Raw genomic sequence first — 15373 nt, forward strand, 5'->3', positions numbered from 1 at the left:
TAACTGGTTAAAAATTTATATCTCTCAGTTTATTATTATTAATTTTTCTAATGAATTATATTAGTTTAATTTTATTTTAAGTTTCAAAACAATTACAGTACTTGAAATAGCATCATCATATTTAATTTTGTTAAGTAAATAAATTACAAAAGTGTTCAAAGTCTTTATTTTTTGTGGTAATAAAACATATAGATAAAAATTACCAAGAGGTAGGATCGAACCACTAACCTTCCGTTATCAAAGCGGATGTGCTTTCTATAAAAATGAATTAGTGAAAATAACTACTTGGCAGTAAATATTCACTTACTGCCAGTGAAAAGTATACTACTATTTGGATTAGTGACATATTTTTCACTAGTAAACAGTGAATAGTCACTATTTTCACTATTTCAAATTTAAGAAAGCGCTCACTTAAATAAATGGGCAGAGAATAATAGAAACATCTGACACATTTCAAAATATAACATACCGATCTTTAATGAAAAAAAAAATAAAATAAAAAAAAAAATAAGATTAATATTACTATCAATACTAAAATAATGAATTATATACGATTATATGATTGTATTAGCTATCATAATGAGTCATAATACAAAGAAAATTATGTTTACTAAATATGAATAAATTTCGTGTCAAATAATGTAGCGCAGATATAAACAACAATATTATTTTTTAAATATGTTTTATTGTTAGGTTTATAAATATTTAATTTTGTTATTCGTGCATGGAAAAAATAGTAGTGGAAAAATTACAGTTTCAAATATCACCAAAGTTCCTCTACTTCAAAACCGAAGCTACCAAAATTGAAAGTGAAAATTAACCATGTCATTTTGAAATACAAAATCGATACTTTTCAAATAGCTTCAATTGACGTTTTAATTATGATAATTATGACTTATCATAGTGTTTTGGAAAGCTTGAGGAATCAGCTTCAAAGATCAATGCATGAATTTGAAAAATATGAAGCAGCTTACAATTAATAACACTTTTAATGAAAAAATTAATTTTTCCATGTTATTTAGATGGGAAATTGAAATTAAAATAGCGACCTCTTAAAGTTGAGCTAAAGAGCCCATCTTTTGGCAGGATTTTTTTCTCGGCAATCACTAATGTTTCAGGGGGTAAGAGCAAAAAAAATAAAGTTTTTTTTTGAAGCACCCTAATCTATATATTAGTCGATTCAAATTGTTCTAAATCATTTCAAATTGTTTTGAATCATTTCAGATCATTTTTCTTAATCAGGGCAGTGCAAACTGTAATACTTGTTTTTTATACGAGTCTTGTTTCCGCTCTAAAAAATGTAATTTTTCCACTGCTCTTTTTTCCGTGAATATTTATAGTGATTTGAAATAACCACGAACTATTTCTGTTCATAATTATAAATGTAAGGTTTATTGACTGTATTGATAATACACATATGCAGAATTACTTTTAAATATTTAATTAATTATTTTTTGCTATTGTATTTTTAATATTAAATAAAGTTAGCAAGCTTGTTACGTTTTAATTATTTTTAATAATTATATTTGCGTTGAAATGATAAAGGCCATGAAAATATCGATCAAATGGTTTAAGAAAATATTTAAATTGATGCATATGATATTTAATAAAAAATAATATATATATTATCGATGTGATAAATAAAAAAATAATAAATTAAATAAAATATAAATAATATTAAATTTTTTTTTGTGGATAATATCAATGAGGAAGAATTATAAATGGTTGGCCTAGCAATTATTTGCAGTTGAAAAAATATATATATATATATATATAAATATATGGTTCATTACAGCAAAAAAAAGTTATAAAGATATACGTAAAAAATCTAACAAAAGTCAACGAGTATAATTTATAATAAAAATAAAAAAAGTCTTTCATTAATTTATTAATTCAATATTAGAACAAAAATATATATATATATATATAATAATAATTTCAAAATAAAAAGAATGAGTGCAACAGCTGGACTGTGCGTTTATTATTATTTGCATTATATATTTATTAATAAAAATAAAATAAATATTTCAATAGATATTTCAAATTACCCGCGAATATATAAATATATGCTTATGTATTTGAATAAAATAAATAATAATAATATATTATAAATAAACTTATATATGGAGCACATTGTAATGTACTAAGCGCAAAAAAAAAGAAAATAGCGAAAGAGCCACAGTAATGAGGGTAAAATATTTTTATTTTTTATTACTTAAACAAAAGTTTAAAACTAATGTTTCTAAATAATGATTGCCCTGTAACAGGGTTATTTACCAAGTTATTTTTCTAGTATAAATTTTTCAATATATGTACGCGGTGTAGAAAAAAAAATGAAAAAAAGTTATACATGTACACTTGTACGAACATTAAAAACAAAAACCAAAGAATTGAAATGTTAAGTCACAATAATAATAAAAAAAAATATTTATAAATAATAATTATATTAATTAATAAAAATAAAAAAAATTTTATTATTAATTTTCGTGACATTTAAAATATACGGAATGGTAACTAATTGATTTTGAAATGCAGCCTTTTGACATTTTTGTTTTATTTAAATTGCGAGTTCCTTAGTCTTGAACTAATTATTAATTAATAAAGTTCAGACAAATTAAGCAGCTCATAAGAAAAAAATAAATCAAAAATGTTATTCGGATATTCGGAAACTTTTTAAAATTCTAATCATTTACACGCACATCAACTTTGCTAATCAGCGATGCACTCAATCAGCAAACAACTGATGTAAGTACTAAGTTTTTTTTTTTTTTTTTTTTTTTTTTTAGAAGATAACACTTTTGAAACTTAAATACTTGAAAAAATAAATCTTTAACATCAACCCATATAACAGTCTTGTTCAAGGTTTGAGCAAGCCTGGTCTCAAGTTCGATAGACATTAGTGTCTTTTCCTACCCATGTGTTTTGCAGCATATACTTGTGGCTAGATTTTAATAGCAAGTCTAATGCAAACCTTACACAAGAAATTTGTGACAGATTATAACTCAATTCTGGAGGAAGACTATAGTTGAAAGTAGTTGCGCATGGCTTGTTCCAGGCTCAAAATTGATCTTGAGCCTTAAGCAGATCTTGAGCAAGATATGCGTAAGTACCTGCCGTAAGTTACTGGTGCAAGAAATAAGCCAGAAACTTCTTAACTGCACCATATCTATTTTCAATATTATTGTGTACAATGACTTCAGCAAGTTATGCACAAGTCTTGATGACGATTTCTTGCTCTACGATCTTACGCAAGACCCACCCGTAGAAAAAGACACTAGTGACTAGGACTTTTGGTCAAGGCACTGGCATCAGAATCTTACTCAAGCATGTGTTATTTGGGAACATCACTGAATTCCAATAATGTTGGGAACAAAAAAATCAAAGAAAAAAAAAATATAGATAAAACATAAAATGCACAATCAGTTTAAAAATGAAAGAGATAAATATATAATTATTTGGAATTGAAAATTGACAGGTAACGCTTTGTTATTTTCAATATAATTAAATAATTAAAATATATAAGTATGGACGTTAAATCGTGCCTGGATAAATATGTTATATATGAATATTATTGGTGATGTTCTATTTGATTAATGACAACGTAAAAAAAAACTAAATGAATTTATCAATATTATTTTTTGAATTACTCGATAAATTAAAATCACTTAATTATAACTTAACATTGATTGCACATTTATCGATTTAAAAAAATATTCACTTGAATTAACTCTCTATTTTCTACGATCCAGAATATCGTGAAAGGTCTGCTTCATTAGAATTTTGGCCAGAGTAATTATTAAATTAGAGATGTGATTATAAAAAGATTGCTAAAATAATTAAAAAAAAAAATTCATAGTAAAAATGTATGTGTGATGTTAAATATACATATTAATATTATTATCAATATATATGTATATTTATGTGTGTTAAAAAAATTATACGCTATAAAAATATAAAATGAATAGTTAATTTAAATGAAGTTATACGATGACCGAATGTAATACATGTATATCACGTTATTCATTAAATACAGCCATTTTATAATGGACATTCAAACTAATTTATTTAATTATATTTTATTTTCCCTTCATCAGTTAAAATGTTAGTAGCTCGTAACTTTACTCCTGTGGGGAATAACTCCACACAACATTAATGTTTTTTGTTTATTATGATGTCCTTTAGTAGGAAAAACCAAAAAAAGTCCTGAGAAAAATTAATTTTCCTAATTCAGACTCGTATGAGGATAAAGAGGATGACATTACTTATGTTTTTTGTGGAATAGTAACCCGTAACTTTTTTTTTCAATGTCCTCCGGCTTAAAAGTGGCAACTTTCTGATCACTACGCTAAACGAAGTTGTTACTTTCCGGCTCCGTCGAGCAGAAAAATAATAAATACACCTTGGCCAGTAAAATAAGAAAAGTCTCAGGTCACATGTAATTGTTGGCCGAGGCTGACAATTACATTAATTGTCAGCCTCGGCCAACAATTACATGTCACCTGAGACTTTTCTTGTTTTACTGCTCTAGGTATGTAATATACTAATTAATGTTATTTTTCCCGAATAAAGCGATGACAATAGTCACACACTGCTCACAGTCCAAAACGGGCCGTATCTCCGAGATACGAAGTTCAAAAAAAAAAAAATTTTTTCTACGTTTTTTGAGTTTCTTCAACAAGAATGAGTCATAACAAGCAATAAATGTTCATATTGTTGACAGTCATTCAAAAGCGCGAAATGAAAATTTCGAAAACGCTTGTTCACTAATTATTTTCAGCTTTTACATTTTCAATTTTGAACATACAACGTAAATTGTTTGAGTTGGGAAAGCTCATAAAAAAAAACAATTACATTCAAGAGTATTTTCGAACTCAAGAAGTTCAAAAAGAGAGGGAAATTTTGGCGCTAGCCACAGGGCCAACCGTTGCCCAGATTTTTTTACTAATAATCAGACGAAAAATTCTTTTCGAGACATTTTTCGATTGACTAAAAAAAATTATCTGACTAATTTCAAATAATTACAGTTGAATCACGTTATAAGTCCGGTTTGTATCTTTTTCTTTTAATCAGACTCGCGTTAATATGAGAGAGACATTAAGCGGATTTATAACGCGACTCGACTGTAATTTCATAAAAAAATTCATAAATAAATTTTTTCAAAAATGAGTCATGTTTATAATAAACATGTAATGAGAAAAATAATAATAGATAAGCAATGACTTAGACAGGTTTTTATTAACAATAAAATTAATACCATCGTCTATACAAATAGCAGAACATTATCATAATAATTTTTTTAATAGCTTGCATATAATTTATTTAATGTACTAGCAAGTAAAATAATAATATTTATCAATTTATATGATATAAAAAAAGAAAATTCATCACGACAATAAATCGTTTTTCTCGCAGTGTTTAATTTCATCCATCATATATAAAATTACGCACGTATTCACTATACACTTGTATCATTAAAAAAATCGTCAAATTAATTTTAATCAAATATGAAACATGTGTGCATATTTACATTTATAACATCAACTTCTGTTTTTATGATTGTACAAAACTATTTGTTGTAGGTCTAATCCCTCGGAAAAGATAAATAATAAAAATAAATTTCGAGATTATTATTATTATTATTGCCTCTAAATTGATTGTAGTTTTTTGAATTGATAAGTCAGAGGTTCTCTAAATGAAATTCAATAAGAAATAATTAATATAGTAATAAATTTACGGAGCAACCTAAACAATTATATTTAATATTTTTATTTCTAATTACATTCAGAAATAATCAATATTTAACTTATTTCTGTACTTTTTTAAATTGTACTCCGTTTAAATATCCCTGATTCATTTGATTAAGCAACAAATTACTCAATAATATTAAATTCTGTCCCAATAATGAAAAAAAAAAGAAATATATTTTCAATTATCTATAAACCATAAGTAAATAATAAGTATCATTAACATATTTATTACTTAAATATTCAGTTAATTAATTAATTCATTATTATTAAATCTTATCAATTGCACCTCGATAAGATTAAACTTATTTGCTATTCAATTATTTAGTGATTGTTAAGTTTTATTTTATATAAATTTAATACGTAAAGTAATTACGAAAAATTATTGTTTAATATTTTACAATAGATAAAATTATAAGTCATGCCGATTTTATCATAATGTAATAAATAAAATAATAAAAAGTCAGGGAATTATAAACTCACCACTTTGAGCTGTTTTTTTTTTTTTTTTTTTTTTTAATTTTTGTAGTATTAATTCACATGACTGTTTTTATAGTTCATCTCTAAGTAATGTATATCTGTTTTTGCTGGGTGCAAGCTTCTTAAATGTAGACTCTGGTGGTACTGTAGGTGCCTTTGGGTCATCAGAGAGTTCATTACTTGGATCGGGACCATAATGATATTCACGATGTAATTTACCCGAATACAGATCACGTAAAAATTGTTTCAATTTTCCTGGCTTGTCAATGTCATTGAAATGTGAAAACAAATACATATGCCGGAAACTATCGATTGCTATCAATGGTAAATCTGATGGACTTTTTCCTAAATGATGGAGTGGGTGTGCAAATTTGAAGCCATCGGCCGTTAAAAAGTTTACATTTTCTGTTAAAAAAAAAAATAAATTAATCAATTACTATCAATAATATATTTTATATTTTAAAATAATATATTAGTTGAATTGTCAAAAGAATTTTCCAATTTCTCCGATTTTTTCCTTAATAAAAAAAAAAATCCCCTACCGTTTTCCGACTTTGTAAGAAATGACAACATTATAAATTGTACAGTACAACCGAGTTATAAGTTACTCAGTAACAAATTACTTCCCCTCTATTTTTTTCGCTCGTCCCAAAATAATTCTCCCACTCTAGTTCCTCTAATGTACCTGAAGATCGGAACGTTTTTCGCAGAACGAAAATAAAAAAACAAAATGAAAAGTAAAAATTCTATTGGATCTAGATCTATCTACCCCTTAAGCAGCCAAATTAAATAAATTTTTATGAGTGTAAATGTATCAGACATCAGACAAATTTAAAATTACTAATAATTATAGTAAATAATTAATAAAATAAAATTTAAAAAAATGCGCATTTAAAAAATTTTGAAATTAATAAGAGCATTTATTATAAATATTTTTTTTTTATTATTGACTCTATTTATGAAAAATTTTAAATTTGTCTGATGTCTGTAACATTCACACTCATTAATTTTTTTCATTTTCATTGCGCGAAAAAAGTTCCAATCTTCAGATAAATTTCCACTAACAAAATTTTTCGGTTGACATGAAGAAAATTATTTCTGCAGTCTTTTTATAAGTTAATCAAATATATACCTAACTAAATGACAAACGTCAACTAACTTACAAAATGACTGCGGGCACAAACACAAAAACGACGCACACATATGCAGAAAACTGAGAGATCGCCGAGTAAAAAATGTAATAGAGAAAAGCTATTTCCAAAAAATTCTTCTCTTATGGTCACTAATTAACTTATTACCAAGTTGTACTGAAATTAAATTTTAGATATTTACGTTTTTCATCAGTCAACGTCGATGCAACAATAGCTTTGAATTTTTTAACACTATCCACATCATCAGGTGCGTGGAATAATATAAGGAATGGTAATCCTTCTTCCGTTAATTCTTCGGCATTTTCAAATGTTATCTCACGTACAAGTGGTATACATTTTTCTTGTGCCCAAATGTTTAATTCATCAAAAACTAACAAACTTCCTTTGTAAGTTTCGTCCTCGTCATTAGATAATGCCTTATCGGGCCTAAATACAATAATTGGTTGGTTTGGCGGGTGCATAGCACGACTCGAATCGCTGTTTAAATAAATTAAAATATATATAGATACATTATTTAAAAAAATTTCAAAAACAATTATCTTGTTAATAATAAATTATTGTACGTTATCTAACGAAAAAGGTGAGTCATTGCGACTAAAGTAAACCTTGAAATTTAAATGAACAATAAAATAAAAAGCTATGGGTTAGTTACATTTTACTCACAATATTTCAATATATTGTCCTATTTCACAGGCTTCGTTGGAGCAAAGGCTTGTTAAATTATATTATTAATATTAATTAAGCAAATCTATATTAATATAAATTAATCATCAAATAATAATAAAAATTTGAGTAACTTACCCAAAGCCGACATGAAATTGACAATCGTCTTTCAAATTAGTAGCAACTCTACGGAAAATATCGTACTCAGCAACATCTTTTCTATCAAAATAACCGATAATCATACGTTTCTTATCATCTAATTCTGTTAATTCTTTGAGATCTTTAAATTCTTTAATAGGATCTTCCAACTGTTTTTTTATAAATTCGATAAATGCTTCGACTGATCGCTGACCGCGATATTCGCGCTTGGCCGGCTGACCATTTTTGATTATTTTCAACGTTGGGTACTTGGTTATTTGAAACTTCGACGCTATGGAAGCTGTAATAGAAAAAATAAAACAGGAATATAATTTTATTTTGGAATTTAAAAACATATAAAATGCTTGAATGTAATAAAACTTACACTCTTTATCACAGTCTACTTTTCCCATCACCACACTCGCATCTTTTGGTATGTGATCCTTTAATTTATCAGCTGCTTCATCAAATATTGGAGCTAATATATTACTAAATCGACACCACTCAGCATAAAAATTTATAAATACTAATTCATTCTCTGTAAGAAAACAATAATATAAATATAAAGCGCTATTGTATTTTATCTTAATTATAAAACTGCAATTCACAAATTCTTAGAAAAATAGAATTGGAAAATTTTGAATAATACTGAAGTTAGCCAACGTCTAATAATTTTTTTGATTTTTTTATAAACAATAAATTATTAAGAAAAATTGCACTTGTAGTTTTTTAATTTTCTACATGTGCATTATTATTATTATTTTTTTTTTTTTTTTCATTGATGTATTGAAAGAAAATTCGAAAATTTTTTATCGTCAGTTAAATTCAGGATCTCAATATTTATAATTAAGATTCGAATTTAAAATTCAAAATTATTTAGATAAATTCAAATTTTCTAGAAGTGAATGACGCAGTAGTAGAATTAAGATACAAGTACTGATAATAATAATAATAATCTAATTGCTAACAAATGTGAAAAAAATTATCGTAATTTTGTTGAAAAAAAAAATAAAATAACATAATTGGAATTTTAAACTTCGTAAAATATAATTCATTTTTAATGACAATTTCTGCATTTACTCGACTTTTTCTTATCACTTATAATAACTTTATTAGTCGTCATAATTGTCATTTTATGAGAAAATTTTTAACAAAAAAAAAATAATCTAAAAATATTAATGACTTGATTTAAAAAAAAAATAATCAATTACTCAAAAATTTCCAAAAAACTAAAATTATTTTTTCATACGAAATTATTTATGGTTCAGTTAATTAGAGCTTAAATTTATACTGAAAAAACCAAGTATTGATAGATTAATGCACCTGTTGATAACAAATGAAATACAAATCGATAACGATTTAACATAAACCAACTATAACTAGTGTTAGCTAATTAAGTGATAACGATATTAACAAAAAAAAAATTCTTATACTTTGGAAAAAAAAATATAAATATATAAATTATTTTTAAGAATGAGTGTGAATGCACTAGACATCAGACAAATTTAAAATTATAAATAAATCGATCAAATAATGAATAAAATAAAATTTTTAAAAAATGGGCATTTGAAGAACTTTGAAATCAATGAGTGCATTTTTTATAAATATTATTTTTTAAATTATTTATCCTACTTATTTATTATTTTAAATTTGTCTAATGTCTGCTACATTCACACTAGTTATTAAAAATATAAAAATTATCATAAAGCCTTGAGTTTGAATAAAATATTTTCATTCCAAACTTGTTTATTCTATTTAAACGATTTTTCAACGTTATCGCGATAATGTTTATCATAGTTATTATTAGCTATAATTAATATAATAAAATAATGCATGAATATGACATTGATTATATAATAATAATAATGATAATGATAATAATATTGAATAAATAATTACTCATTAACTCATCGAAATTGTTACTGGTAAGTTTAATTGCCTCTCCATTAGCACGATGTGTCAAGAATACCTTAAAAAAATAATTTATTTGATAAAAAAAAAAAACAAAAAAAGTATGAAATGAAACCAACGAGGACAATTTGTTCAATGATTATCATTTAATTGATTAAGTTGAGGAACAAATAAATATGATAAATAAATACAACAATAAAGTTGATAAAAAAAATATATATAAATAAAACCTTTAGGTTATATCAAGTCGCAGGGTTATATTTACATGATTAACATTAAAATTTTAAGAGAAAATGAAAGTAAATGAGAGTTAAAAATTTTGAAAAAATATTTGAAATATGTTAGAAAAATAGTAAAATTATTGAACATCAGGTGCAACGTCGGCTTCGTAAAACGTGTCACTAGAACAAGTGACAAGTTAAGCAAATAGTTTTTATTTATTTAAAATAAAAATATATATAATGATTTAATATAAATGTACTTACCGATAAAATAGTAACAATAAGATATTTAAATTGGAAGAAACAACAGGAATTCGGCATTTTGTAATCATTAATTAATTACGTTTATATATTTTATAAAAATGCCAACATCGACAGCAGGCATCCGAAGCAACCCGAAGATGCGTCAACGCAAGTGAAGTTGGTTAGTAATACAAGGTGTATGTATACATTTACATATCGAATGTCAACACAAAGAGTGGGGGTGTACACGTTTACACATCGATATATTTATAAAATATATCGATTCACGGTATCATGAGTATTTACCGCGTAAATTAAATATTTTTAAATATAATCGCAAAATATATAACTTTGTTATGATAAACAAGGCTTTCAAGCACACGCAAGTGCGAAAGTAATTGAATAAAAATTTTGAATAATCATGAAAAATGTAATTTCTATAATTTTATAATTATGATTATAATCGATTAAATAAAAATAAATGAAAATAATATGTTGATAAATTGTGAAAAATATATGATAAAAGTAAAATAAAAGATATTTGACTTACCAACTGCTGGATTTAAATCTTAGCGGGAAACCCGTTGAACTAGATGAGCGGCTAAGCTGAAGACAAAGGAACTGGGAGCTGAGAGTACTGGCAGCAGCCGAAAATTGAAAGTTCATCAAATGTTTTATTCTTTTTTTCACTATCACTCACTTTCACTGACACGATCACTTTCACTATCACTACTATTTCACTATCACTTTTATTAATGATACTGAAAGTAATCAGACTGAATTTAACAGACATGAGACAATTTATAAATTTTAAATAATTAAATTTAAAAAAAATTCGCGTACTGATATTTTAAATATTCAAATATGCATTTTAAAATTTTTATTCTACTTACAGTTTATTTACTTATTCAAAAATTTGAAAAACTAATCAATAGATATCGAAAATCTTTTTGTGAATATTAAAAAAAATTTTATTTTACTCACAAGTATCCTGTTTATAAAAATAAAAAAATTGTCTGTCTGTTACTTTCAGTATCATTTTTTATTATCACTATAACTTTTACTCTCACCATTATTAGTACTCTACATTTAAATTATTACTATTACTATCACTAATTTAAAAAAAAACTAATCACTTTTCACTCACTCCCGATCGCGATCACTTCACAAACGAAATCACATACTACCAACAAAATAAATTTACAAAAACTAACACCGATTCAAATTCCCGCGTCCCACACTTTTCACTTTCTACTACAAGATGGCGCCATTGCGGTATTTAGCGTTCGTTATTCTTTTGTCCCAAAAAATTTTTAATAAATTAATAATTAAATTTAATTACTCATGTCCCGTAACTTAATTAATTATTTTAATTATTTTTTTCGAGTTGATTTTTAAATAAAAAACAAAAATAATAATTAATATTCAAAGCAAACGTTGGCTTCACGAAATCTCGCCCGCGACAACCAACGATTTTTTATTTAGCTCATAATTAAATAATTCCGCGATTTATTATAAATTTATATATATCAAATTGTTCAGTGTAATTAAAATAAGACGATGAATTAATTGTTATATTATTTTTAATCAAATTATCGCGAGTATGAGCAAAAAAGAGACTAGTACGTACGGACGATGCTAACGCGACAACTTTCGGACCGTTAATGGCGATCTGGGGACACTAGAGCTCTAAGACGAATCCTATTGGCTATTGAAAATCGCAACACCGTATCGACCAATCAGAATTTTTCATTTCAAAATTTAAATTTAAGGGGCAAGAGGGGAGGCAGAACCAATCATAAAATTATGCGCAACAATAATTGCGCAGTAAATATAATTAATATTTAATTGCAAAAATATCAAATAAAAAATAAATATTAAATAATTATGAGTACTAATTAAATTTTACTGATAATTTAAAATAAAAAATTAAATTTCTTCCACTTAATCAATTTATTAATTACTAGGTAATTAATAATTGTAAACTTTTTGAAAAAATATTTAGAAGACATAAACAAAAATAGGACGCTAGTTTATCATGTAGTTCAAATATCTGTTCGCTAGATGACGCACCAAAAATAAGAGGGGGCGGATTCATTGTCTGAGCATAGCCATAAAAAACTGATAAAGCCGCTTGAAATCGCTCAATTTTATGCTAATCAACGCTAGCATTTGTCACATTGATATCCTGCATCAACTATAATTTAATTTTATAAACCAAGAGTTCCTTTGAAGGTATGTAATTTAAATTTCATACATTTTATTTCCACTAAATGTTATTTCTATCACCAGCGACAATGACACGTCGTTATTTTGAATACTTTATTGCTAGTAAAGAATTACCTTACATTTACCTAATTTATACTTAATACCCTAAATTTATATTCTTCCAGAATATCATTTCCTGTTAATCAACAAGGATATCAATAAATTAAATAATGATGCGTGCAATATTATTTATCTGCACTTCGTTGCTTATACAATTAGCGTCAAGTCATGATGAAGATGTCCATACAGTTCAGTACAACGAGGAAACATTTCCCACTGAAATACAGAAAAAAAATCATTTCATCATGTTCTACGCTCCATGGTAGTTATCATTAAATATAACAATTTATAAACATATAAATATTGTAAACTTACATGCGTGTGGTTTAAATTTACATATATTAAGATTATATATCAAAGATTTCAAAACAGTTTCATTTTCGTTACAATAAGTAAATGTAGCAGACATCAGACAAACTTAAAATTAATTAATAGAGTAAATAATTAATAAAATAAAATTTTTAAAAAATGCACATTTAAAAAGTTAAAAAATTCATAAGTGTATTTTGTACAAATATTATTTTTTAAATTATTTACTCTACTTATTTATAAATTTAAATTTGTCTGATGTCTACTAGATTCACGCTCGTTTATTTGCAGTATATTTATAACGAAGATTTATTAATTAAAACGATTGACGATAAATATTTTAGGTGCGGACACTGCCAAAGATTAAGTCCAACATGGGAAACACTCGCAGAAATGTTAAATGAAGAAGAGGATAGCCGAGTTAAAATTGCTAAAGTTGATTGTACGACTGATAGCTCTATTTGCTCTGAACATGACGTCACTGGTTATCCCACGTAAGTTATATTTATTCAAAATCAACTGTAGGTTTTTTTTATTAATTATTCAATTTTTTAGTTTGAAATTTTTCAAAGTCGGTGAAACTAATGGTATCAAATTCCGCGGTACAAGGGATTTACCATCATTGACTGCATTTATTAATGAACAACTAGGAAGCATACCTGCGGTAATTTTATTTATTTGTATAATTAATAAATATAGTCGTTTACTTTTAAATATCAAGCTCTTAAATATAACTAGTATTTCTTTTAGTAATTATTTATATGATCCTGAAGTTAAAAGACAATTAACAATTTTCAAATTTTTTTTTTCAACAGTTTAATAAAAAAAAAAAACTAAAAATATGTACATATAGAAAATTAAAAAAACTACAGGTGCAATTTTTTAAAATATTTTTTTTTTTAATATATTGTTTAAAAAAAAATCCAAAAATTATTAGCCATCGACTAATTTTAGTGTCATATTTATAATTACTACTGGTAAATTTTCCTAAAAAATAATTTTTTTTCTTCAAATAATTAAGACCTTGATGACTATTTTTTGTTAAAATAGGACGCTGAGTTGAACACAGCAATACCAGACCCAGTGAATGGTTTAATAGAATTAACAGATGCAACATTTAGTGATCATGTAGCGAAAGGTTATCACTTTATAAAATTCTATGCGCCTTGGTGTGGACACTGCCAAAAATTAGCTCCAACGTGGGACGAACTTGCCAACAGTAATAGTCATGATACATTAGTAAGTATTGGAAAGGTTGATTGCACGCAGTATCGTTCTATTTGCGAGCAATTTGACATCAAAGGATACCCGACATTGCTGTGGATTGAGAACGGAAAGAAAGTAGACAAGTACACAGGCGCGCGTACTCACGAGGAACTGAAAGAGTACGTCGCTAAAATGTTGCAAAAGAGTACCGACAAAGTCGACGAGAGCGACGATGCTGTCAATGATAACATCCAGTCGGTATTGAACTTGACCGGGGAAACATTTGAACACGGTATTGAAAAAGGAGTCACGTTTATCAAATTCTTTGCACCCTGGTGTGGACACTGCAAGCGCCTGGCGCCGACATGGGAAGACTTGGGTAAGAAATTTATTGATAATCCGGATGTTCATGTTGTTAAAGTTGACTGCACTTTGTCAACCAATAAGCAGTTATGTGATGATCAAGAAGTTGATGGTTTTCCTACACTTGTTTTGTACAAAAATGGAAAAAAAGTTGATGAGTACAATGGATCTCGTACACTTGATGATCTCCATGAGTTTGTTGTCAAACACTTACAGTCCCACGATGAGCTGTAATTTTATTTATTTTTTTTTTTTAAATTTATTGTGATTTTTATTACAAGTTGACATCAAATAACTTCCTCAGTAATACAAACTTAGACAGATGTGTGTGTGTGTATGTGTGTGAGTTTTTAGTTACGTATTAATTCTATTATCATGTACGTATCAGTATATGGAATTTTTTTAAAACTTAGTTTCGTATTGAACAAAAAAAATTTTCCACCAGCAAATATTATCGATGTAAAATAATTATGATTATAAATTGTGCTTCCGAAACAATCGATAGACTTAATTACTTAACGAGCAGTACAATATTTTAAACATAATTATCATTCCATATCAGTTACATAATAATATAGACCAAGAAAAATATTTATTTCCATTTACCAGTGAAAAT

At 26.3% G+C, this 15373-nt stretch overlaps 2 protein-coding genes across 2 annotated transcripts; one reads left to right on the forward strand and one right to left on the reverse strand.

The window, feature by feature from the left end:
• Positions 1-5216: 5216 nt before the first annotated feature.
• LOC103572975 (endoplasmic reticulum resident protein 44) lies at positions 5217-10741 on the reverse strand. The gene is made up of 6 exons (XM_008551812.2): positions 10573-10741; positions 10076-10145; positions 8562-8714; positions 8177-8477; positions 7557-7852; positions 5217-6629 (listed from the first exon to the last, which is right to left on the reverse strand). Exons 1-6 carry the CDS (start codon positions 10627-10629, stop codon positions 6295-6297), a joined length of 1212 nt encoding a protein of 403 aa, XP_008550034.1. The 5' UTR covers positions 10630-10741; the 3' UTR covers positions 5217-6294.
• Positions 10742-12629: 1888 nt separating this feature from the next.
• LOC103572974 (thioredoxin domain-containing protein 5 homolog) lies at positions 12630-15255 on the forward strand. Its single transcript, XM_014442745.2, has 5 exons — positions 12630-12786; positions 12945-13141; positions 13533-13682; positions 13744-13852; positions 14239-15255. The coding sequence occupies exons 2-5, from the start codon at positions 12990-12992 to the stop codon at positions 14989-14991; spliced, it is 1164 nt and encodes a 387-aa protein (XP_014298231.1). The 5' UTR covers positions 12630-12786; positions 12945-12989; the 3' UTR covers positions 14992-15255.
• Positions 15256-15373: the final 118 nt, after the last annotated feature.

Source organism: Microplitis demolitor, chromosome 3 (assembly GCF_026212275.2).
Source record: "Microplitis demolitor isolate Queensland-Clemson2020A chromosome 3, iyMicDemo2.1a, whole genome shotgun sequence".
NCBI lineage: Eukaryota > Metazoa > Arthropoda > Insecta > Hymenoptera > Braconidae > Microplitis > Microplitis demolitor.